This window comes from Oryctolagus cuniculus, chromosome 17 (assembly GCF_051225735.1).
Source record: "Oryctolagus cuniculus isolate XC-2025 breed Fujian yellow rabbit chromosome 17, ASM5122573v1, whole genome shotgun sequence".
Lineage (NCBI taxonomy): Eukaryota > Metazoa > Chordata > Mammalia > Lagomorpha > Leporidae > Oryctolagus > Oryctolagus cuniculus.
In genome coordinates this window covers 69,359,127-69,386,009 of record NC_142883.1, presented here as the reverse complement: position 1 = coordinate 69,386,009, position 26,883 = coordinate 69,359,127, and the positions used below count along the sequence as shown (strand labels likewise).

General features: G+C 38.4%; 1 protein-coding gene across 1 annotated transcript in view; it reads right to left on the bottom strand.

Moving 5' to 3' along the window:
* Positions 1-17,097: 17,097 nt before the first annotated feature.
* LOC127486378 (uncharacterized) overlaps positions 17,098-26,883 on the bottom strand; it is a 44,384-nt gene continuing 34,598 nt past the window's right edge. The window contains exons 3-5 of the mRNA XM_089317033.1: positions 24,454-24,580; positions 24,127-24,219; positions 17,098-22,071 (exon numbers count right to left, since the gene is read on the bottom strand). Coding sequence (XP_089173159.1) covers positions 20,270-22,071; positions 24,127-24,219; positions 24,454-24,580 — 2,022 coding nt within the window. The 3' untranslated portion in view covers positions 17,098-20,269. The remainder of the gene's footprint in view (positions 22,072-24,126; positions 24,220-24,453; positions 24,581-26,883) is intronic.

Here is a 26,883-nt window from a genome sequence, read left to right as displayed (position 1 = left end):
GCACCCTAATGTTTATTGCAGCACAATTCACAATAGCTAAGACCTGGAACCAACCTAAATGCCCATCAACGGTAGACTGGATAAAGAAATTATGGGATATGTACTCTTTAGAATACTATACCGCAGTAAGAAACAACGAAATCCAATCATTTGCAACAAAATGGAGGAATCTGGAACACATCATGCTGAGTGAAATAAGCCAGTCCCAAAGGGACAAATACCATATGTTCTCCCTGATCGGTGACAACTGACTGAACACCAAAAAGGAAACCTGTTGAAGTGGAATGGACACTATGGGAAACGGTGACTTGATCAGCATAGCCCTGACTGTTAATGAACAACTTAATACATTATCCCTCTTAGTAGTTTTTTTGTCTGTTCTACTTAATATGACTGGTTTAATTCTGTAATTAATACACAGTTATTCTTAAGTGTTGAAATTTAACTGAAATGTGATCCCTGTTAAACATAAGAGTAGGAATAAGAGAGGGAAGAGATATATAATTTGGGACATGCTCAAGCTGACTTGCCCCAAATGGTAGAGTTAGAAACATACCAGGGGACTCCAATTTAATCCCATCAAGGTGGCATGTACCAATGCCATCTCACTAGTCCAAGTGATCAATTTCAGTTCGCAATTGATCATAATGAAAGGACTAAGAGTCAAAGGGAGCACATAAGCAAGTCTAGTACCTGCTAACACTAACCGATAGAATAAATAAAGGGGAGAGTGATCCAACATGGGAAGTGAGATACTCAGCAGACTCATAGAATGGCAGATGCCCTAAATAGCACTCTGGCCTCAGAATCAGCCCTAAAGGCATTCAGATCTGGCTGAAAAGCCCATGAGAGTATTTCCGGCATGGAAAGCCAAGACACTCTGGCAAAAGATCTCTGTGAGTGAGATCTCAGTGGAAAGAACAGGTCTTCAAAGAAGGAGGTACCTTTCTCTGAAGGGAGGAGAGAACCTCCACTTTGACTATGACCTTGTCTAAACAAGATAAGAGTCGGAGAACTCAAGGGGCTTCCATAGCCTTGGAAACTCATGACTGGAGCATAGGGAGATTACTGATGCCATAGACAGGAGTGTCAATTGGTAAAGTCAACAACAGGAGTCACTGTGCACTTACTCCTCATGTAGGATCCCTGTCCTTAATGTGCTGTGCATTGAGATTTAATGCTATAACGAGTACTCAAATAATATATTTCACTTTGTGTTTCTATGGGGGTGCAAACTGTTGAAATCTTTACTTAATGCATACTAAACTGATCCTCTGTAAAAAAAAAAAAAAGAAAAGAAAAGAAAACAAAAGAAACTATCAACTCCCAACTTGACTCTCACTGGGATTAAACATGACAATAGGTCTGATCTGATTTCATCATCATTTAAAAAAAATCATCTATTATTTTTCACTTTATGTTTCTGTGTGGGAGCAAACTGTTGAAATCCTTACTTAATGTATACTAAGCTGATCTTCTGTATATTAAGATAATCGAAAATGAATCTTGATGTGAATGGAAGGGGAGAGGGAGTGGGAAAGGGGAGGGTTGTGGGTGGGAGGGACGGTATGGGGGGGAAGCCATAGTAATCCATTATTTGTACTTTGGAAACGTATATTCATTAAATAAAAGTTAAAAAAAAAAGAGAATGCTCAATTAAAATTACATATATGAATGAATATTTTAAAATTCCAGGAATTGAAATCAAGCAAACACCCCTCCTCAGGTTTAAGGAAAACCTTAAAGCAATGACAATAGTACCTGGAATGATACTGCAGGCTATTTCAGAATTAAAGTTAAATTGAGTTTCACCATAATGCACAAACAGTCAAAGAAAATCAACTTGGATGGGTGAAAGAATAGTCAAGACACAGTCAAGAAAAACTGCCTATGAATATGGCCAGGAAATTTTGGGCATGTAATAAAAAAAATAAACAACAACCCTACTACTTGCTTACATTAGGATACTGATTATACACACTGTTGACAGCAATAAAAATAAAACAAAATAAACAGTGATGTTTATATAACTGTATAAATAGTGACTACTTTGTGTAGAGCTTGCTGGCTTGGTAGGAGTAACTACAAAGTTCCAAGGAAATACATGGCAGGTCATCAAAGATAGGTTTTAAGGAATGTTTAGAAAACACTATATATTAGAGTAGCTTAAATCAAGAAAAGACAATGCCACTTTACAGAAGAATTTCAAGGAAAAGATTCCCTCTGTAGAATAATACTGTGAAAAATTTATCACCGGTGAATGCTTTTCAGTTCCCTAAAACCCCCAAAATTGAAAAAAAAAAAGTATGTGATTCTGGTAGCATAAAGTAGTACATTGGTATTAGACTGTTCAGAGATACACTGTACATGAAAAATTCCAAAAGAACTTTGAAAAATTTCAGGGGACTGATAATCTTACAATAAAAAAACAAGATCTCTATGGACTCATAATATTGGGACAATTATACAAAAAAATTGAAATTTTATGTATTTTATAGCATTGAATTCAAAGGCACAAAAGAGTGTAAATATTATAAAAATGATATTGTGTAACTGAGTGACTATTTTGGTAGGAACAATGAGTGCCAAGAAAATATGAGCCAATGTAATGAATAATTACCTATTAGTATTCCATGTAAAAGTATACAAAAATTGTAGGAGCTGAAATCCAGAAAAGATCATGTTCTTCCTTTATGATCTTAAAGGAGCAACACCAACATCTACAACTATACTATTGAAAATTTCAACATCAATAGGAAACATAGTCCCATAAAAATCCATAAATGGTAAAATGTCTCCTTATAAGACTAAGAGGACCCTGGCCCTAGATGGCTGAGAAATTTTAAAGACTAAAATGGTGCAGGTTTCTTACAGAATTTTGAGTGAATTAACAACAAAATGAAAAAGTGAATGCCCCAGTGCTAGCACCGGGACACACTATGATTTGATGACATAATCAGGTAATATTCACAAATTGAAATACAAAGTAAAGACTAAAATATTTCTCATATTAGGGTATAAATTCTGATTAATGTGATGAAAGCTGTTATTTTGTAGGAGCAATAATAAAATGATATGCATATATAATGGAATGTGTTTTGTTTACATAGGGAACAATGTTTATAGTTGTGTGTACAGTGAGGGTCTACAACAAGTATATATTTTCAAACAACTTTTTTGATGATTTAACAGTTTTTGTAAATCATTTTCAGGCTTCTAAAGTAGATTTTCACTGTGAATCCCTTGCTTGCTCATGCATAAGTGTATTTGCAAATTTTTGCCTGTTAGTGAGTGTTTCACATGTGTAACATTTGGTTTGAGATGTTAAATGGTAGATGAGTACTGTGGATGTGAATGTGGGAAGTGAATTTAATCATGTGTAATTGGTCACAAGGCCTAATTTGCAGTCATTATTGCTGTTTTATTTAACAATGCCTTGTTTCTTTGTATGCACTAATGTTTGGGTGTAAAGGTTGTGTGTCTATCCAACAAGGAACCACTGTATTTAAATTTACCAACCTAATGTTACAACTAATTTGAGGTGGCCAAATGTAAACTAAAAGCCTTAACTAAAGTGGTGCAATTTTATATAACTTAGCATCAGTAGTTCAATAAATTTGGATTGCCATGAAACGGCTTGCATTATAAAAAAAATACTTAGCAGGGACTATTGGGGGTGCATCTGTAAAGGCAGACACATATATTCTCTAAACTATGTTAAGTTAAACAAGGTATAGAAGAAACTATTTTCTAATTATTGCATCATTTAACAATCAAAAATCTTAGAAATATGACATTGAATTTTAACTTTAGTACTGCCAACATTGTATATGGATACACATGTACTTAAATACATATTACTCAAATAACTAAATGCAGTTCTACAGGACATTTAAAACTTCTTACACATATCACCAGTAAATTTCATTTTAAATGCAAAGAATTGCTTTTTTCAAGAAAGCAAGAGCATATTACTAATAGAGGTAACTAAATTACATTTTTCTAAGTTGAATTTTCTTAATCTTGTCTCTTCTATCTTATATTGTCTTGAAGTCCTTCTCCACACTTCTCACAAAGGCAATAAACTGAAAGTATGTCATTGTAAAAATTAAAAGAAAGGGTAAGGAAAGAAGGAGGAGGGAAAGTGGAAGTGAGATTAGGGTGAGAATTACCATATGTTCCTAAACCTCTCTACATGAAATACATGAAAATTTTTCACCTAATATAAATAAAACTATAAAATAAAATTTTTAAAGGCACAGTTTTTCACCAACTTCCATCAGATTATGTTTCTGTTCCTGTCTAGGTCAGGTTATTTAACACCAATCATAACCTGAGGGGAAAATGTTAGTACTTTTGAAGCAGTCCCTGTGTCAATAAGGGAATCTGCAGTTTTGAGAAATTAAAAGAAAGGTTATTTTGTGTTATTGAAGTAATAATCTGTCTTCTTACTCTTATTCCTCTGGGAACTCATCTTTTTTTAATTTTTCCTCAAATGTAAGCCAAGATTAAAGTGGAACAGTATGATTTGCATCCAGGAAGGTGTAGCAATTAGAGGACACAGGCATGAAAGGGAAAACACCGAGTAGCCTTTCTATCTTCAACATTATATATCAATGAGTAAGCATTATGCCTTTGCTGGCTCCATTATTTAGTTACAAAAACTCAAAATCCACCATATTTAGGGCTTCCTTTTAATTGCTTTCACATTCACCTACATTTATTTTCAAATCATCCAAGTCCAAAATTGGCTAATTTTTATTTAAATGTGTACACAGACAGAATTAGTCAATGCAACTAGGGGAATAAAATGATTTATTATACATTGTCCTCATGATTTTTTCATGCAATGCACATTTCTTAGGGGGAGGTGTGGACTAATCATTTTTGTTGCAATACACACTTATTTGCACCATGTTAAACAATGGCTATACTCCACAAAAGAACACTGTTTGCAAACTACTTTATATTCTCCATGTAACCTGCTTGTTGCAATCAAAAGTGTTTTGTAAATGACATACGTCAAGAATAATCATGAATCTCTCTAAACCTTCAAAATATAATCTCAAGCTCATCTTTGTAGCAGTGAAACCCTTTAAGTAGCCATGTTTTGTAAATTTATTTCACATCTACATTAATTTTCTGGGATAATCCCTTAAGTAAATTTTGACTTAATAACCCTAGAAGAGGATGTTTGCTAATCTTATGCTTGACAGCATTTATAAGCAACCCTTATAGCCAATTCCACAGTTTCATTTGCAAAAAAATGCATCTATGTCATTTTCAAAAAATCGCCCATTCATTTCGCAAGAGGTAGATTTAATCTCTGTATTATTTACACTTGTGCTTTCACTGAGACCTTCAATCAGAGATTTTTTTTAAAAAGACATTTATTTGAAAGAAAAAGTTACAGAGAAGCAGAGGCACAGAAAGAGAGAAATTTTCCATCAGCTCGTTCATTCCCCAGATGACCACAATGGCTGGAGCTGTGCCAATCCGAAGCCAGGGGCCAGGAGCTTCTTCTGAATCTCCCATGTAGGTGCAGAGGCCCAAGGACTTGGGTCATCTTCTGCTTTTCCAGGTCATAGCAGGAAACTAGATAGGAAATGCAGCAGTCTGGTTTCCAACCAGAGCCCATACAGGGACTGCAGGCGGCGGTTTTACCCACTAAGCCACAGCACCAGCCCCAGAGATTGAAAAGAATGACCCCTGAGCTAAAAGTTCACATCCACGTGGAGCCGTTTCCTGAGACCCCAGCCTTCATGGCCAGATCCCTTCCATTGTATTCATTGCTTCGCTGGGGCTTCCTCCCTCTCTCTCCTAAGCTGAAAGGAAGGTGACCCGGCCCCTCCAGGGACCAGGCCTGGCTCGCAGAGGGCCCACCGGCGACCCTGAATACCTGGGCTAGTGGGATTTGGCTGGAACCTCGTTCAATGGGCTGGGCAAGACTGGAGTCTGAGGACACACACGTATTCTCTTGTCCAGGGGCCTGGACCAGTGTCAGGAGGTCCCTGAGCGCCAAGTATCTGAGCCCTGCCACGCGGACTGAAGACAGGTGTTCCTTGTAGACACTCAGGGGTCCAGGGTGGCCGAACGTGGCCTTGTGCCATGTCTAGGTGCAAGGTGGCACAGAGAGGCACACCTGGCAGGCACCCATGTACCTGTCATGGTCCCTGGGCAGGAGGAGGAAGCTAGGCAGGGAGGGGCACATGCACCCGCTGCCACCCCACAGCCCCTCTCACCAGCTGTGCAGAGATGTAGAATCTTCCAGGCCACCTCACCTGTCACCCAGCTGTGGGAATGCTCATGCACAGGCACCCAGTAGCCTGGGCCATCCTGGGAGTCCTTGATTGAAGGCGTCTAGCAGAAGGATGAGGTAACACAAGTCACAGAAGGTGGATCTATTGCATGCCACGTTGGTGTGTTGCCTAGCAACAAGGAGGCCCAGCTTTGGAAGCTCTGCGGCTCTAGCAAGGATTCTGCTGTCTTCCACCCCTGGCCTCCCTAAACTCCCTTCACACAGCAGCTGCCAAACATGTGGATCACCCTGGGCCCTATGAGGGGGTGAAATCTACAAATAACACGCATTTTTACATTTTTTCAGACCTCTCACAGCCATAAATTCCAGTGTTTCACTATTCTCTTTATGAGGACAAGACCATATCTAGGAAGATGGTAGCAGAAGTAGAGACCCTGAGATTAAGCAAACACCCTGACAAGATGCTGAGGAGGACCAAGCTGTTGTTGCATTAGGTGCTCCAGGAGCACCAGCCTCACTCCTTAGTTTCTGAAGACTTCACAGTTAAAATCATGGTGAAAAACTCAGTTCTAAGTGATCTTCCTGAATTGAATGTGCTCGCTCCAAGTTAGGGGACATGAGATATATAGAGACTCGCCGCCCTGAGATGATTTCTGAACCACTTTCTTGGATAATCTTTGACAAATCTACAATTATTCATGTGCAAAATTGTGTCCCAAAACTAGTCCCAGTCATCAAAATCCCTTATAGAAGGTAAGTTCTTAGTTTGATGAACTTGATAAATGTACCATGAGATGATAGACAACTGAGAATGTAAACTCATTAAATCATCCACAATAAGAAATTTCATCTATTTAACCTTGGTAATTTTAGAGTATCCTAGCATTGAGAGTACTGAAAGGCACCTCAATATGAAACCTGTCTCCTGATAGACCTTGCACATGATATCTTTTAAAGAATCCAAGCTTTATTTCAGGTATCTCTATCTTTTAATACAATTCAATTTTCCTTCCTATTGTTTGTGGTAATAAAAATTATTCTCAATACTGTTAAGAAAAGATATTTACAGTGCACACCTGGTTTAGCTACATGCACAACCAGTTATTTTTTTAAAATCCTAACATTTATTACATAGTTTTGAATTTGGTATACAAAAGCAGATTTTGCTGAGTAAACACCTGATTGAGAAGAAGAAATTAAATAACAAGTACAGCTTTCAAATCTATATAACTGATACCCTTGGAGGATCTGATGCATTATTTGCTAACTCCTTTGGAAATGAAGGGTGTCCTTTTCCAGTGTTACCTTATTTGTTTTATTTATGTCTTGCAAACATAATACTTTGTTACTAAACTATGAAGCATTATTCTAAACCTTTAGACCAAATTGACTTGATGCTACACAAATTGATATTCTCAATTTTGAAATGTGTGTCAGTTGAAATTCGTTAACATTATTGGAAATAGACTAAACTTCATTCTTTGTGCAACTGTATTCCTTTTTCATGAAATTTTTATGAATAGGTCTCATGACAGTAAAGATTACTCAGGTTTTAGCAGTGCAGAACACCATAAATATTCAAGTTCACCATTGTTTTTCTTTAAATAGTATTTATAATTATAATTTTGCAGATTATTTTCAATGTTATATTTTAACTTCAAAATTATATAAGAAAATTGATCATTTTTCTAAACATGTTCATAGCTTCCTAAATTATGTTAATTCAATAACATAGCCTTACATCTAATATCATAGTTCTGAAAAAATAAGGATTTAATATTGCCAGACATGATAAATTTGTCTACAAGATTAAAAAAGAATACGAAGGAGTTTTCCATATAGTTCAGTTACTTAAGATTGTTATCTTCTTCTTTTTTCATATCAAAAAGGTAAAATCTCTTAGTGGTAATACATATCTCTCAATGGGTAAGTCCTTTTTAACTTTTCATAAGTCATACTTTTGGATGTAAATGTTATTTGCATTTATTCACTTGATATCTATGTTAAGCACCCACTATTTACTAAGTAGGTGTGGGGATTTGGGATCAGCAAATATAATCCTCATCCTTAATACTTGAAGGAAAAACAACAAAACCAACAACGAAGTCTTCATAAGAGAAAAACAACACTAAATTTACAAAGTAACTTCAACATGACAAGAAATGAAAGTTTTCTTTTCCTATCTTGTATTTGCATTTCACCATTTTTGTCTTCAGCAGTGTAGACTTTTCAGCATTACAAAGGGAAATATTCCAGTCTCTTTCTGAAGGCCTTTTTCTGTTCAGAATGTGTATGCCAATTTCCCACTTGCCTTAATGACAGTCTCTTGTTCCCAAAGCAACCATGTTTCCAGGGAAACTTGAATCCAGTCTGTCAAGGTACACTAATTAATTAGATAAGGCACCATTCCAATGGTTTGCTATACAAGATAAGTGGAACTATACACACCCCAGTGTTTCTTTTGAGAGTGCTAATATTCATATATTTAAAGTAGATCAAAAATAGATTTGGTCAAATGACTATGCAAGCATAAATCTATTTGAAATGTTAATCTGTATGTGAATTCACAATTATTTACCAAATAATGATAAATGTTAATGGCAAGTTTTTAAAATGTCAATAGTTGTTTTTAATAGTGATTCTTTTGTTTTTAAGAAATTTTTGTTGCAATCTGTATGAAAATAAGCATTGCCTAAAGCTCTGAAATCAGAGAATAATATCCAAATTAAATTATTGAAGTATTTTCCTATAAAGAGTGATAGGAAAAATACAGAATTTGATTATTTCATAGCTAATTTTTCTTTTAATGGCCTTACTTGGGGTCTGGTGGAACCCATGACCAGAAACCAGTAACCTGTAGTGTTTTGTGTTCATCTCAGAAGACAGTGGATGCTTTCTGTGGTAATATACCCTATCATAAATCAGCAGCCATTTGGGGAGTGAACCAGCAGATGGAAGACCTCTCTCTCTATCTCTCTCTCTCTCTGTAACTCTGCCTTTCAAATAAATAAATATTTAAAAAATAATCTTCAGAATACAGATCGGAGAGCTGGACAGGCCAATGGGTTAAGAGTTGAAGTTGTTGGCTGAGAGGTGGGTGTTCAGCTCATGTGCACAGACCTGATTGGTCAGTGGCGCTCATGACCTTCTTTTGATTGGTTGGCGATGCTGTACTATTCCAGGAGTTTTCATGATGGCTGTGTGGGATTCAGCCAGTCTGGGGGCTACACACAGGCTGTAGCTGCCTCCCATCCTAGGCCAGAATTCCCCAGAAGCAAGACCTGGTGAGGTGATTCTCATTACTTGAGAACTTTCCAAGGCCAATTGGTGAATTCCTTTGGATACGTGGCTACTCAGCTAACACAACAGTGGGGCAGGGGCACCTTGAGCAAATGTGGGAGGCTTGGTCCTGGGGAGAGCTTACCTCTGCCTTAGGGACCTTCATGTGGGAGTCTGGTTTCAGCTCTGCTTCCGATTGAGGCTTCCTGCTGATGTGCACCTTAGGAGGCAGCAGTGAAGGCTCAAGGACTCAGGGCCCTGCCATTTGTGTGGGACACCCACATGGAGTTCCAGGCTCCTGGCTTTGGCCTGGCTCAGTCCTGGCTCTTGAGGGCTTTGGAACAACAGATGGGAGATTCTCCCCCTTTCAAATAAAATGAAAATGAATAAAAACTGAATATAGGCAGGCTCTGGAGTCAGACTGATGTGGGCTTGGGTGTGTCAATCTTTCTTCTGGCTCTTACCTCAGCCAAAGACAAGACTTGTGAATGCAGACACGTATAAGGTGCACAAAGTGATAATGAAATTTATGCAAAGGGTGAGAAAGTGAACACACACACATGAGTGTGAGTTGCCCCACACAGAGAAATACCTATTCCAAGTGGGCCAGAGGACTGCCCGAAGGGAGGAGAGGTGTAGGAGGGGATATGGGATCCCTTGCATAGCACCTGCAGCCATGGTCCACAGGGAGGAAGAGGAGGGGAAAGAGCTCGTGTTCCCCACCCTCAGCTGTTTGTTTCTTTTTTGAGGTAAGGGTGTTGCCTCTCCCTGCATGAAGCCACCTGGGAATTTTCATATAGCTCCACCCTGTCCGCATTTAGCCAATACCCATATTTCATGGTGTCTCCTTTGATCCTGGATGGCAGAGACCCAGTCACTGGAGCCACCAGCTGACTCCTGGGGTCTGCATTAGCAGGCAGCTGGAGTCAGGAGCAGGGCAGGGTGTTGACCCCAGCACCAGAGCTGCTTCATCCCAGTCCAGGCTGTGTCCACAGTGGGACTTTGGAGAGACCACCACACCTCTTGGACTTTCATCTCCATTTTCTCACTTGTGTAAGGGTACGTGGACAATGTGTGTGCAGTTTTGTGTGGACCCCTTGAAACAACATTGGAGAAGCAGTCATCATGTCCCAGCTCAGTGGCCAAGCCCAGCTAGAAGGGGCCTCCCCCTCTGTCCATGCGGTGTTGAGTCCTAGCCACTGCTCCCTCCACATTTTCTTGGACAGAGGGTCATAGTGCTCAGGGCTCCCCCTAGAAGAAGCATCCGGCTCCTTGGAAGAGGAATGATCCCACTGGTCTGGGGCCTGAGGCTGTAGGCACTGTGCAGGGCCCCTGAGCACAGCTGGCCTTGGCCACTTCCTGGGGAAGTTAGTGGAGACCTGGGGAGCAGAGGTGAGGCCTGGCTCACACTTGCTCCCTCTTGTGCTGCAGCCAAGCCAACATCCACAAGGATCAGACTTAGGACCAGAGGACTCAGCAGGCAGGGGAGACCTTTGCTGCCACCCGCAATGGGCCAGCCAAGGACCCTTGGGCCCCTGCTGCCTGTTCTCCCATTTCTCTCTCAGCTGTATTGCAACCCACCCTCCCTGGGACCCAGCAAAAGCTGTTCCTGGCCTGGGAGGAAGTGATCTGATGCAGGGCACTGTGGACCTCCTGGGATGAGAGGGCACCTCAGTCACCCTGAGCAGGAGGATGTGGGGGCCCTGGGGTGGGTGGACCAGGGGAAATCATCCCTGGCCTCAGCCATCATTAGGCTTGCAGCTCCCAGCAGGACTGCAGAGATGAGGGCTCCTTCTCCAGCCATCAGCAACATGGACACTGTGATTTCTGCTCCCAGGGACACCGATGCCTTCCTGGCAGCCACGGTGACAGGGCAGGGCCCACGCATCCTGGATGCAGAGGGTTCTTTGCAGAACAGAAAGGAGCATGGCACCATCCAAAGTCCTCAGAGCTGAGTTCCCAGGGCCCAGCATGGACATAAAGGTCAAGGGTGATGCTGCCCCTCAGGAGCATTTTGTGAGAATTTGACTGTGCAGTCTTGGCTGGGCACAAAGGAAATGTCCAGTGTGAACACAGGAGATCTCTGGAGAGTGAGGGTCTGGGGAATACCTGGGTTTCTGCACAGGTCCTGGACACTGTCCACATAAGCTGGGGACCTGCTGGCTTCCCTAGCACCACTGAATCTACATGAGGCCACATTCATACGTGGGCCCCAGAGGGGCTGCAGGGCATGACCCCTGGGGCCCAGGAGTTGGGGTCCTGGCTCAGTGACTCTCTTTCCTCTTCTTGGACAGCAGGGTGGTTCTGAACTGGAGTTGGTTTGAAGGTCTCTGTGACAAAGATGTCCTATGGGAGCTTGGTGGCACAGTGGGAACAGCCTGTGCTATGGGGCAGCTGTGGCTGGGCACTGTGGGAGTAGACTATACCGTGGGGTGGCTGTGGCTGGGCACAGTGGGAACAGCCTGTGCCATGGAGTATCTGTGGCTGGGTGTGGTGGGAGCAGCCTGTGCCATGGGGTGGCTGTGGCTGGGCGCAGTGGGAGCAGCCTGTGACATGGGGTGGCTGTGGCTGGGTGCAGTGGGAGCAGCCTGTACAATGGGGTGGCTGTGGCCAGGTGCGGCAGCTGAGAAATGTCACAGCAGGACGCCGACAACAAGAGGGAAGCAGGAGCTCCAGGAGGGCGCCCAGTGCCCATGTTCCTCTGGCCGCTCTGCAGTCCCTGTGATGTCCCCCATCCTGGAAAGCCACTCCCATCCCCTGAGAAGATGACCCCAGAGTCACTTATGATCTGAAAGTTATCTTATCTTTGACAAAGGAGCTAAAAAATTCTCTTGAAAAAGAAAAAAATCTCTTTAAAAAATGGTTCCAGGAAAGTTGGATCTCTATGTGGAAAAGTATGAAGCTACTTTACAACTTACACAAAAATCCATTTAAAATGGATCAAAGACATCAATATACAACCCAATACCTCTAAGTCATTGGGGAATCTCTGTAAAATATTGGAAGAGGCAAACACTTCTTGAGAAAGACCCCAAAAACACAGGCAATCAAAATCAAAGTTGACAAATGGAATTACATCAAGCTGAGATGCTTCTGATTGGCAAAAGAAACAGCAAAGTGAAGAGGCAACAGATAGAATGGAAGAAAATATTTTCAAATTATGTAAGTGATAAAGGGTTAATATCTAGAATCTATAAATATATCAAGAAATTCAACAACAATACAAACAATCCAATTAAGAAATGGGCAATGGACTTGAATGGGCATTTTTGAAAAAAAAATCAAATGTCCCACACACAGTTAAAAAATGTTCAGGACAGGATCACTAAACATTGTGGAAATGCCAATCAAATCCCTAAAGTTAGAATGGCTCACATACAGAAATCAACAAATATTAAATGCTGGCAAGGACACAGAGAAAAAGGTATCCTAATCCATTGTTGGTAGGAATGCAAAAGGTCCAGCCACTATGAAGACAAGAAGATACCTCAGAAATTGAATAAAAACCTAAAATAGGATCCAGCCAACTCACTCCTTGGAATTTCCAAAAATTAAAAGAAATCAGCATATGAGAGAGTTATGTGTATCCCCATGTTCACTGAAGCTCAATTAACAATAGATAAGATATGGAATCAACCCTGATGTCCATCAGTTGAAAACTGGATAAAGAAATTACGGTATATATACATTATGGAGCACTACCTAGTAGTAAAAAAAAAAAAAATGAAATCCTGTATTTTGTAATAAGATGAATGCAACTGGAAACCATTATACTTAGTGAAATCAGGCAGTCCCAAAAAGACAGGTATCATGCATCTTCCATGATCAGTGATAACTACAATAAAATGTATTTGAATAAAATGGACATTTTGAGATTTTTTGATTTGTTAGAGCTCTTGTCTGCTTTGTTAAATAGCAATGTATTTTTCTTCATACGATTTGCTGAGCTTTTATTTAGTGTAGGGTTAAACAATTTAGTATAACAACCTTTATGAGTGAGTATAAAGTAAACTGAAAAATGATCTTTGTAAAAATTAAGTGTGGGAATAGGTGAGGGAGGAGAAGAGTTGGAGCATGAGCAGGAGGGAGGGTAGGATGGAAGTGTCACTATTTTTCTTATTTTCTATCTCTCTCTACATATATATGAAATACATGAAACCTGTACAAATTAAATAAAATTTAAAAAATTGTTTGGAAATTAAAAGGGTACAATCAAATGACCCAACTTATAGGTCTTAGGAGTTCCTGAAGGAGTGGAGAGAATGGTTTATACTGCATTTCCATAAAATAATTACAGAAAAATGCTCCAATTTGGAGAAAGAAAAGAATGTCCTAGTATGGGAAGCACACAGAACTCCTAATAGTCATGAGCAGAAAAGATCTTCACTGCAGTGCATTGCAGTCAAACTTTCAACAATAAAACATAAAGAAAAGTTTCTAAGTTCTGCATGAGAGAAATGCCAGATTATTTTCAGAGACATTCCAACTAGACCCACAGCTGACTTCTCATCAGAATCTCTATTGGCTAAGGAAGAATGCAGATACATAGTCCAAGTTTTAAGAGAAAAAAATGAAAACAGAGAATACCAGACTCTGCAAAGCTAACACTTATGAATGAAGGTGAAATAATGACCTTTCATAACAAACAGAAATTGAATTTGTCATCATTCATCCAGCCTTATGAAACATGCTTCAGGATATGCTACACACAGAAATACAGGAAGATACTCATCATTATGAAAAAATGGGAAGACAAAAAATCTCCCAGTAAAGTACAAAAGAAATCTGAAGTAAACAATAGGAGTATGTATGGAAAATCTCGGGGCCATGTTATTACTTATCAATAATAACCTTGAATGAAAGGGCCTCAGTTCTCCAGTTAAAAGATATAGACTGGTTGAAAAGATTAAAAACCAAGACTCACCAAGATGTAGCTTTCAAGAATCACACCTCACCAACAAAGACACACACAGAATGAAACTGAAAGAATGGAAAATGATATTTGATGCTAATGGAAAGCAAATAAGAGCAGTTATAAAAATCCTAATATCAGACAAAATAGACTTTTAAAAAAACCTGTTAAGAGCAACTGAGAGGGACACTATATAATGATTAAGGGATCAACTCAACAGGAAACTGTGACTACAGTAAATGAATATAAGTCCAATTATAAGGTACCTGGTACCTTATAATACCTGGTACCTTATAATACCTTAAATACCTGGGTATTTAAAAGAAATATTAATGAGTTCAAAGAGAAGCAAAGACTACAATAGTAATGGAGGACTTTGACAAGCCACTTTCATCAATGGACAGATCTACTATACAGAAAATCAACAAAGAAATGACAGTTAATTGACACAAGGGACCAAATGGATCTAACTAAAATCTGCAAAATTTTTCATTCCATAGTTAAAGAATACTCATTCTTTTCATCAGCCCATGGGACTTTCTCTAGAATAGATCATATGCTAGGCAATAAAGCATATCTCAACAATATACCATGCATCATCTCATACCACAAAGGAATGGGGTTGGAAATCAAGAACTCAAGAAGCTCCAGAACATATGTGAATACATGGAGGATGAACAACATGCTCATGAATGAATAGTAGGTAACAGAAGAAATTTTAAAAATAAAAAAATCCAGTAACAAATGAAGATGATAATATATCAAAACTTATGAGATGTAACAAAAGCAGGGTTAAGAGAGAAATTTATAGCAATTGGTGCCTACATCAATGAATTGGAAACATACCAAATAAATAAGCTATCAATGCATCTCAAGGACCTAGTAAAGCAACAACAAAACAAACTCCAAATCATTAGGAGGAAATAATTAATATTAGGGAAAAATAAACATGATTGAAACCAAAAATACAAAAGATCAGCGAGATGAAATCAAAACAGCCTGGTATTGGTAAAAAAAAGAGAGAGAGAGAGAGAGAGAGAGAGAGAGAGAGAGAGAGAGAGAGATGTAGACCAATGGAAGGAGTAGAAACTTCAGAAATCATCCATGCATCTGCAACTAACTGATCATTGACAAAGGAGCTAAAATAAATCCTTGAATCAAGGGCAGTCTCTTCAACAAATGATGCTGGGAAAACTGGATCTCCACATACAGAAGTATGAAACAAAACCCCTACTTTACACCTTACACAAAAATCCATCCAACATGGATCAAAGACCTAAATCTATGATATGACAAAATACCATCAAATTACTAGAGTATACATTGGAGGAACTCTGCAACACATTGGCAGAGGAAGAATCTTATTGGAAAAGATCCCAAAAGCACAAGCAATCAAAGCCAAAATTGACAAATGGGATTACACCAAGTGGAGCAGCTTCTGCTCTGCAAAGAAAAAACTCAGCCAAATGAAGAGGCAACTGACAGAATGGGAGAAAACATTTGCAAACTAGTAATCAGAATACACAAAATGTCAAGAAATATAACAAGAAGAAAACAAATAATCTGATTAAAAAGGGGACAAAAGTCTTGAACAGCCTTTTTGTCAAGAGAGGAAATTCAAATGGCAATAAACACATAAAATAATGTTCAGGATCACTAGCCATTAGAGAAATGCAGATCAAACTACAATGATGTTTCACCTCACCGCAGTTATAATAGCTCCAATATAGAAATCAGCAAACAACAAATTCTGGCCAGGATGAAGGAAAAAAATCCTTAACTATCCTAATCCATTGTTGATGGGAATGTAAACTGGTACAGTTACATTAAAAAAATCATTATATGAAAAATTTATCTGTACCCCCATGTTCAATTCAACTCAATCTACAAGAGCTAAGATATGAGATCAACCCAGATGTCCATCAGTTGAAGACTAGATAAAGAAAATGTGGTATATATAACCAAGGAATACTACACATGTTCAAAAAAAGTGATATCCTGTTGTCTGAAAAAAAGGATGCAACTGGAAATCATTATACTTAGTGAAATAAGCCAGTCACCAAAAGAAAAATATCATATATTATTTCTGATCTGTGGTAAGTAAGAGTACCTAAAAAGTAATCTATAGGAAGGAAGTTGACGTTTTTAATTCAGTGATTTTTCTTAAAGAACTGTTTTATTTATTTGAAAGACAGATTTAGAGAGATAAGAGCCAGAGAGAGGTGTTCCATTCCACTGGTTCACTCCCAAAATGACTGCAATGGCCAGAACTGAGCTGATCCAAAGTCAGGAGCCAGGAGCCTCTTCCAGTTCTCCCACGCAGGTACAGTGGCCCAAGGACTAGGGCCATCTTCTACTGTTTTTCCAGGCCACCACCAGAGAGCTGGTGGAAAGCAAGACTCCAAGCCAGAAAATGTACAATCACTTGGCATAAGAAATAATGCCATCATCAGTCAACAAACTAACCAATGCCTCTTTCAATAGAACCCATAACTCATGTAGGAAATGAACTCCAAAACAAAAATTCAAGGAATTAGTGGATTTCTGACAATAACTGTTCTCTCCCTGTCCCTGAGGATTGTTTGTAAATAAAATATATCACAATGAACTTTAGAAGAAAGAAATTTATTCAGGCATCAGTGATTAGAAACATTGGAAAAGCAAAAATGACATAAAACAAATAAACCAAAAGAATCATATTCCATCCATATTTAAGAAATGGCTTCCAGAGGCACATCACATTATTTATATTCCAACAATGATAATTATAGGAAAATAATTTTCATCTTTTAATACTTAGATATGGATCAGGGAGCTAATTGATCCATCTGTTGTTGACCCTACTAGCAAGTTTCTGTCAAGTTTCCCAGATATGATCAGTTTTTTTTACTTCTACCACCATTTTGTGCTCATGTTTCATGAAATTCCAGTCACCTCCAGGTTGGCAGCAAGAGAATCTGGTTACCTATTGTTACTGTCAAAAATGTTCCAAGCTTAATGACTTAAAAAAAGGAAACTGTATACTGTCACTATTTGAAGGATAAAAGTGAAATCACTCTCTCTGGCTCAAACTGAAATGCAGGGAGTAAGGTCTGTGCTCCAGCCAGTATCTACAGAATAATCTTTTCATTGCCAACTCCAGCTTCTGGTAGCCTCTGTCTTTATGATTATATCACTTTCATCTTTGCCTTCATGATGACATTGATTTTCATTTTCTTTGAGTATAAACCTCCTTTTGCCTTTGGATTGTGAGCACACATGTGATTCCAGCCAGGACTACATGGAAAACCCCAGTTAACACAATCCAAAGGTCTTTAACACAATCACATATATAAAATATTTGGACATAATACTCCCACCTTCCATAAGAAATGCACCAACTTAGTTGGGGGCCTAGAAAAAGTCCTCAGCCATACAATATTACGGAAAATTAGTTCTGAGTAAGATGGAAGCCAACCCAGACAAAATAGCAGTCCAGCAAATTACTTGACCACACTGAAACTGCCAACAGCCACACCATTCACTTTCTTTTAAATTTCTGATTATACTAAGATTTGATTTGATGAAGACTTGAAAGAAGCTGAAGCACTTGAACAGGGACAATGAGCTTTGCCCAATGGGCAGTAATGGAGGTAGAAGGATGATATACAGGATTGTCCTCCAGATGGGAAATAAAAGAGACATTACAGTTAGATGATATCATAGCATTTGTAGCCCATCTATCATGGAATAGTCACGCAACTTGGGTAGACTGTCCATCCTAAGTATATCCTGAGGTCTGAACTGAATGTAAATCTGATTAAAATCCAGAAAGGACTGTATAAATTGGGAAAGGAAGAAAACACACATTTTCAATAAAACTGAGGGTCACTTTTAGCAGTAGGGAGTAATACAACTCAAATCCTTGTCTCTGGGCAAGAAATTAAAGGAAGAAAGAATAAAATAGGGGATCATAAATGAAATATTTCAAAATGGATTGCACACTCAGTAATACAGGAAAATTTAGGAGATAAAGTCTTGCAATTTATAGGATTTGAGATACTCCCATTATAGAATGAGGGTGATGTGTGCAAAAACTCCTACTTGAATATACAAACAGACCACAGGTAGTATAGTCTAATCCAGAAATGCACACATATAACTTGGAAGTTCACATGAGTATACAGGTGACCACATGCTCATTCCCTATACTGGATGAAACACTCATCACCCAGGGCTGGAGTACAGAATTATGGCTGGAACATGTGTCAGTTCATATGCCTGTGGTCATATCACTTATTTGTACTACAATACTACAATGATGTGGAGAAAGAATCCTAGGCAGGCAATAACACTGCTATACAACAATAACTTTGCAATTGGTAAAGATATTCCAAGTAACTCTTACAATAACTGTTGAATCAACTGTTGCAACTGTTGAATATTTGTTAGCAAAATTTACACATGGAAGCATGGTTAGCCCATCTCAGTCACAATTCATCATGTGAATTGCCTAACACTTGATGAGGTGTGGTTGTATCTAAGAATTCTTCTAGACACATGACATTTTCAGAGACTTCTCCCTGTAATCTTGCTAAATTTTGCAGAAGCTTGCCTTACAGTTAAGGTTTTTCCAATTGCATTACAGTCAAAGGATTTTCCTTTTGGTGAGCTCTCAGTTAACTATTGAGAGATGGCTTATGGGAATCTCATTTCTGAGTCACTTCTTGTGAACTGAAGACTGATTTTTTAAAGCATTCCTTATATTTTTTTTTCTTTATGGATTCTTTGATATCTATTGATATCTAATTTCTGGCTGAAGGTTTTCTCATATTTACTGCATTTGAAGGTTCCTCTTTTATGAATTCTGTACCAATGTAAGCATGAATCCCAGGAAAATACTTTTCTACACTCATTACACTTGTAAGAAACCCCCTGTGTGAATTCTTTGATTATAACAATTGATTTCTGATGAATGGCTTTTTTCACACTAATAACATTCATTAGCTTTCTCCCTTACATGAGTCCCAATTGTATGGGGGCATGGTTTCTAACAAAAGGCTTTGTCACAAGATTACATTGCTTTTGGGAAAAAGCTCTTCCATGTTCAGTATATTCTTAAACTCTTTCCTTTGTTTGAATTCCATGATGTGTTGTGAGGCATTACTTCTGACAAAAGGATCTCTTACATTTATGACATTCAAAAGTTTCTGTGAATTCTCTGATGTTATAAGGTGTGATTTTGGCAAAGAGCTTTCCAACATTCATTACATTCATAAGGTTTTTCCCCATGTAATGTCTGATGTCTTAAGAGGTATGACTTCCAGATAAAGGCTTTTTCACATACATTACATTCAAAAGGGTTTTCTCCTATATGAATTTGATGATGTGCAATTAGGGTTGAATTATAGTTAAAAAGTTTGAGTCATTACATTCATAAGTTTTCTCCCCTGTGTGAATTCTCTGGTGCATTGAGTTCTCACTTATTGCCAAAGGCTTTTCCACATTCATTACATTCATAAGGCTTCTCCCCTGCGTGAATTCTCTGGTGTTCAAGGAGGTCTGATTTTTGGCCAAAAGCTTTTCCATTAGTCATTAGCTTAATAAGGTTTCTCACCTGTGTGAATTCTCTGGTGTGTAGGAGTTGTGCTTTTTCATAAAAGGCTTTTTCAGTCATTACACTCATGACAATTCTCTCCTTTGCTAATTCTCTGACACACTGAGTTGTGACATATTTCCAAAGGCTTTTCCTCAGTCATTACATTCATAAGGTTTCTCCCCTGTGTGAGTTTTATGATGTATTACTAGGCTTGCCCTCAGGAAAAAGTATTTTCCAGCCATTACATTAATAGGGTTACTCTCCTGTGAGACTTCTGATGTCTGCCAAGGTTCGGCTGATTGCCAAAGGCTTTTCCACAGTCACTACACTTATAGGGTTTTTCACCTGTGTGAGTTCTCTGATGCGTTATGAGGTTTGACTTCTGGCCAAAGGTTTTTCCACAGTCACTACATTCATAAGGTTTCTCACCTGTGTGAGTTCTCTGATGCATTCTGAGGCTTGACTTCTGGCCAAAGGCTTTGCCACAGTCATTACATTCATAAGGTTTCTCCCCTGTGTGAATTCTCTGATGCATTATTAGGCTTGTCTTCTGGCCAAAGGCTTTTCCACAGTTATTACATTCATAAGGTTTCTCCCCTGTGTGAATTCTCTGATGTCTAATGAGGTCTGGCTGATTGCCAAAGGCTTTTCCACAGTCATTACATTCATAAGGTTTCTCCCCTGTGTGAATTCTCTGATGAATCATTAGGTTTGATTTGTGGCCAAAGGCTTTTCCACAGTCATTACATTCATAAGGTTTCTCTCCTGTGTGAATTCTCTGATGCATTATAAGACTTGATTTCTGGCCAAAAGCTTTTCTACAGACATTACATTCATAAGGTTTCTCTCCTGTGTGAATTCTCTGATGAATTATGAGGCTTGACTTCTGGCCAAAGACTTTTCCACAGTCATTACATCCATAAGGTTTCTCCCCTGTATGAATTCTCTGATGCATTATGAGGTTTGACTTCTGGCCAAAGGCTTTTCCACAGTCAAAACATTTATAAGGTTTCTCCCCTGTGTGAATTCTCTGATGCATTGTGAGGTTTGACTTCTGACCAAAGGCTTTTCCACAGTCATTGCATTCATAAGGCTTCTGCCCTTTGTGAATTCTCTGTTGATTACTGAGGTCAGATTTGTTCAAAAAGTCTTTTCCATAGTCATTATATTCATGAAGTTTCTCCTCTGTGTGAATTCTCTGTTCTGTTATGAGGTATGGTTTTGGGAAAAAGGCTTTTCTACTATCAATACACTCATGAGGTTTCATCTGTATGTGAATTTTCTGTTGTCTAATGTAATCTGACTCCTGGTGAGTGGTCTCTCCACATTCAATACACATATTGGGGTTTCCCTGTGTGTGAGTACTGTGATGGATGCTATGGCAGGAATTACAACTGAATGATTTTTCACAGGGTTTACCTGCACAGGGTTTTTTCTCCAAATGCGGTCTCTGATTTATGGCAAGATGTGATCGGTAAATAACAGGCTCCACATACCTAACATATTCATAAAATTTATCTCTTGTGTGGGTTTGTTGATGTGTACTGAGGTTAGAGCTTTCGTGGAAAGCATTTACTATTTGAGTTGCCTTTCCAACAGTGATAGCTGACTTATTACAGGTTTCTCCCTTACAAACCCTCTCAGATTTACAGAACATCTTCCTTGTGAAGACTTTCCCTTGTCCAATATGCTCAGATGTCTGCTTCACAGTCTGAATCTTGTGACACTGACTAAGAGGCTCATAGAACTGGAGAGAGTTCCCAGGCACCTTAGTGGCATCAAATTTCTCTTCAGCTTGCAGTTGATCAGACCCACTTTGGGGATACACATTGTGACATATATTGCATTCTTTGGGTTTCATTCTTAAATAATTTCTCTTTCTGATAATTAGTTTGGGAATATGGCTTGAAATTAAATTAAATATTTTTCTTAATTCAACTATCTTTGGAGTTGATGTCTTGTTATTTTTCTTGACATTAAGATTCAGACTTTTGTCCTGACATTCCTGGCTGTTCCTAACCAGGTCATCACTTTTCACAGCAACTGAAATGAGAAAAAAACAAACAACCACTTCACTGAATCACATATAACTTTCTCCTTGCTAACTTATGTAAATGGAAAGTTACTTTGTATTCAAATGGCATAAGATATTAACAAAATTAATACGAGAAACTTAGTTATGGTCATTATATGGTTTTTCTCCTTAATATATTAATATATTGAATTGCATCAATAGGTCTCCCAAAGTTCAATCACGATCTTGTTCACTACCTGAATTCTGTTCAGGTATGGCAGAATGGCTTTTGTGGTAAGATGTATTAACTCTGCTTGGGATGCCTGCACCCAAAAGCAGTGCCGGTTTGAGACCTGACTCCTCTGCCTCCAATACAGCTCTGCTTTGAATACAGCTCTCTGCTTATGTAACCTGGGAGGCTGCAGATGATGGTTCATGTGCTTGGGACCCTGTGATGCACCAGAGAAGACTAGATAGAATTCCAGACTATTGGCTAAAGACTAGTCAGACCTAACTGTTGCAGTCATTTCCGGAGTGAGTTAAAAGATTTCTCTCTCCTCTCATTGTCATTCTGCTTTTCACAGAGATGAAACAACTACACAAGATTTCAATGAGTGGACAAATATTTAGCAAAAATTTTCACCCATTGCCTAGCAACAATTTTTTTCCTTGGGCTTTTGCTACAGTTTATATTTTTAAAAATTGTGTATTTTGTGCTTCTCTAATATTTCAGGCAGAAATATGAGAAAGTTTTACTGGATCATTTACTTTAAGGTGAAGAAGAATGAAATGTGCTTGTATTCTAAACAGGACCACATTTAAGGAGCAGTATTTGAATGTATGATTGCCTCATGTTCAGTCTTCCCCAGGAAATAGCATTTGTAGGATTTTTCAAATGAAAAACTCTTTTGTTTGCACTTTCTGACAGCTTCCCCATATTCCTAAGTAAATCTGACATCTTCAGCGTCTCATATTTGCTACTGGTACAGAAAAGCCACAGTATACTATCTTGGGTATAAACTTCCTACCAATTTAAAGAATATGTTTCTACAACCCAGGGTGTGTTCACGTTTTTGAAGTCTTTGCTAACTCATTCTGAAAACACCAACTGTGGTTATCTCCTCTCAATTCTTTCTATAAACATTCCTCTGTGATAATTTGAGTTTCTGGAGGCTTTTGATTAATTGTCTCCTATTTCCACAGAAAACTTCATTTCCTATGCTGTTTTGTCATTTTCTTGTTTCTCAATAATGACAATGAAAAATAAGAATTCATAATTCAAACTCTTCTCCCAAACAAATCTGAGCCATTCAACATGAATCTATAACATTAGTTGACCTTGGAATTGAGAAACTCATGAATTTCTTGGTGAGTCTAGGATCACTTATTTTCATGTTCCTATACAAGTTCATGCTTAGCTTTATGATTTTTGATGTCACAGTACAGAGGCTTACTCCTGATCATCTTTTAGCATTTACTCATTTATTTACTTCAAAGCCAAAGAGACAAAGATTGAGGCACAAAGAGAATAAAAGAGAGGGTTGCCAGCCACAGGCTCACTCCTCGAATGTTTCCAACAATCTATCATTTTCTTATTTATTTGAGAGGCCTAGAGAAAGAACAAAAGGAAAAAGAGACAAAGAAAGAGAGCTCACAATTATTGGTGCAGTTATAAGATGCTTAAAATAGCAAGGTCTGTGCCTGGCCAAAACCATGAGCAATAAGTAAGAAAAAAGTTTCTATAACTGTGCAATTAGCAACCACTGAAGGAATTAATAAATGCATGAAGGAAAAGATATGAAAGTGTGGAGAATGACAAGTTAGAATTTATAGAATGAATCTAACCTGGAAAAAAGCCTTAGTAACACCAGAAAAGCATTGGAATTTTTTTTTAATACAAAGAACATCTTCACCAAGAAAAAAAGAGACAGACATTGGTATCCCTAGATATTCTAGAATACCAAATATACAAATCCGGCTTTCATCAGGAGAAAGATTTAAGAAAAATTCATGGAAAGAACACCAGTCAGCATCTGATGCACTGCTTCTACTTTGGCCTCCCTGCCCATTATGTGCAGACTGACCTGGAAGACTCTGATGTAGGCATTCTTCCCCCATCCAGGGCTCTGCTCCTTGCTCCAACTTCAAGATCAAGTCAGGTTTGGTCATGCAGTGCCCTATTAATGGAAACAATGTCAGATTTTGTGAACTCACAATCTTGGGTTATTTAAGACTACAGCTTGGTCCAGGTGCTCTGCAACAAAGGTACCAATTTGAACCCTTTCTTGATGTTAGAAATTCAGATTATTCATGTTCTCAAATTCTACACCTTCCAAACATTATAAAGTGCTTATTTATTTGTCAAAGAGCAAAAAAATGTTACCATTGGGAATGTGATGGGTGTCACTCACCCAAGGAGAACAGGATGCTGTAGGTCTCCAGCATCACATCCCTGTACAAGATTTTTTGAGCATTGTTCATGTTCTGCCATTCTTTCCAGGTGAAATACACAGCCAGGTCTTCAAATCCTATCATCACCTGCAATAGAACACTTCCGGTCATCATATGAACTCTGTCACAAAACAAACAATGAAAGTTTTATATCTTGTATACAGGTATGAAGGAAGAAGGAAGGATGTGGTTTCATTTTAGATTTGAGCATTTGGACAACCACATTAGAAGCATTAAACAGGGAGTCAAACTATTGTCTGAAAGCTGTGAAAAATGCCCAAGCTAGAGGGAAAGAGGACTTTCAGATCAAAAGGGCTACATCTGTCAAGGGGATTACATAACAGGCTGAAAGGGGGATAATACTGACTTTTGAGTGAGCAATGTTAAAGTGAAGAATTTAGAAGTATGTAGGAAAAAAGACAAGATCCTATCAGTGAAGCTTTAATGAGAATGAACACAGAAGAATTTCCAGGAAAACATCATCCACAGTCACTTCAAATATGGCAGAGGAGAAATAATTCAAAGGGAGGGCAGGCATTTAGTTTAGTGTTTATGACGCCAGCTGAGAAACCCTACTTCAGAGTGCCCAGGTTGGATTTCCAGTGCCTGTTCTAGTTTCCAGCTCCCAGCTAATGCAGAACTGGGGAAACAGTAGTGATGCCATCAATGAGGCAGGCCTAGACTCCATTCCTAACTCCTGGTTTCAATCCTGCCCACCTCTGCGTGGTATCATTATTTAGGGAGTGAATACATGCATGGGAGCTCTCTCTCTCTTTCTGTCCATTAACTTCTTCTGCTATCAAGTTCATAAATATTTTTAAATAAGAGAGAACATTCATTTAAGACAGACAATAGAAAATAGCTTTTGGCTTTGTCTATGACTATTCTACTGATGAACATCTGAGGAACTGAAATAACATTACGTCAAATTAAAGGAAAAGAATGGAATTATTTGCCCAAAAACAGTACTTGGGGAAGTCCACACTACAATCTGCATTTCTGACTAATTGAGAGAAATGCATAAAGATTTGTTTAAGAAACTGCAGTAGGCACCAGCAATGTGATGTAGCAGGTTAAACCTCCATCTGCAATTCTGTCATCCTTTGTGAGCTTACAATTTGAGTCCTGCCTCTCCATTCCAACCCAGCCCCATTGCTGATATACCTGAAAGAGTACTGAAAGACAGGCTGAGTATTTGGGCACCATCCCCTAATATGGGTGACCAAGATGGAGTCCCAGGCTATTGGTTTAGCCTGACCCAGTCCCAGCCATTGTGGCCATTTGGAAAATGGAGCAGAAAGATGGAAGTTATCTTTTTTTCTCTCCCCCCAGTCTCTCCCAATCTATGTAACTTTGCCTTTCAAAAAAATAAATAAATAAATCTTAAAAATACAAAATAACCTGCACTAGACTCTTTTTCCCACATTTTGGATCCTATACCTGAATCAAGTTCATCTCTTCTAAACTATTAAAGACTGCATTACTCTAAAAATTCAGAAACGAACTTAACTGATCTGTGTTTTAGTACCAGGCAATTTTTACCTTTGTAGAATGCTAACTGTTTATTTTCAGGGTAGCACTAAAACACTGACCACTACATCATGTATGTGACAATAAAGACAGTTTTTGACATCATGATCCAAAAAATTTTGGATATTTTGCACTGAGGTTTAACTCAAACATGTAATATATATTTTGTCATGGCAACAGAAAGAAAAGAGACCAAATTGCCCTATCTTAGATGAATGCAATGTTTCATAACCATGCCACATTTGTCATTCATCTTATTTGTGGATATTCTCTGAGAATAAAATTATGTTTATTTTCCTTTTTAATTAATAAACAATTATAGATTTCCTTAAATAAAAACTGACTATAAGCTGAGGAATAATTAAGAAATCCGCTTCCAGGTGATGTATTTTCTTTGCTCTTGGAAATATGTGAAGGTGCCCAGAGTCACACCTGGAAGAGAAAGCACTGTAAACAAATTTTGTAAAATAATGAGATAATAGTAAAAAAAAAAAAAAACTATAAGGGCGACTACTCAAATAAAGGAGGTTATCAAAGAGATAAACATTATGTTGTCACTAAAATTTATTTTTTTAAGATTTTATTTATTTGATGAATGCAATTTTTACATAGATACAACTTTAGGAATCCAGTGGTTCTTTCCCTCATGCCCCCTACCCTGCTCCCTTCCCACCTCCCATCACCTTCATTATGGATAATTTTTAGTATGACTTTATATATAGAGGACCATCTCTATGTTAATCATAGAGTTCAACAATTTGCCCCCACACCCACACACAATATATAGAGTACAGTTTGGGGAGAGAATCTGCAGTTGATTCTCATATTGCAATTCATTAGGGACAGATGTCCTACCTGGG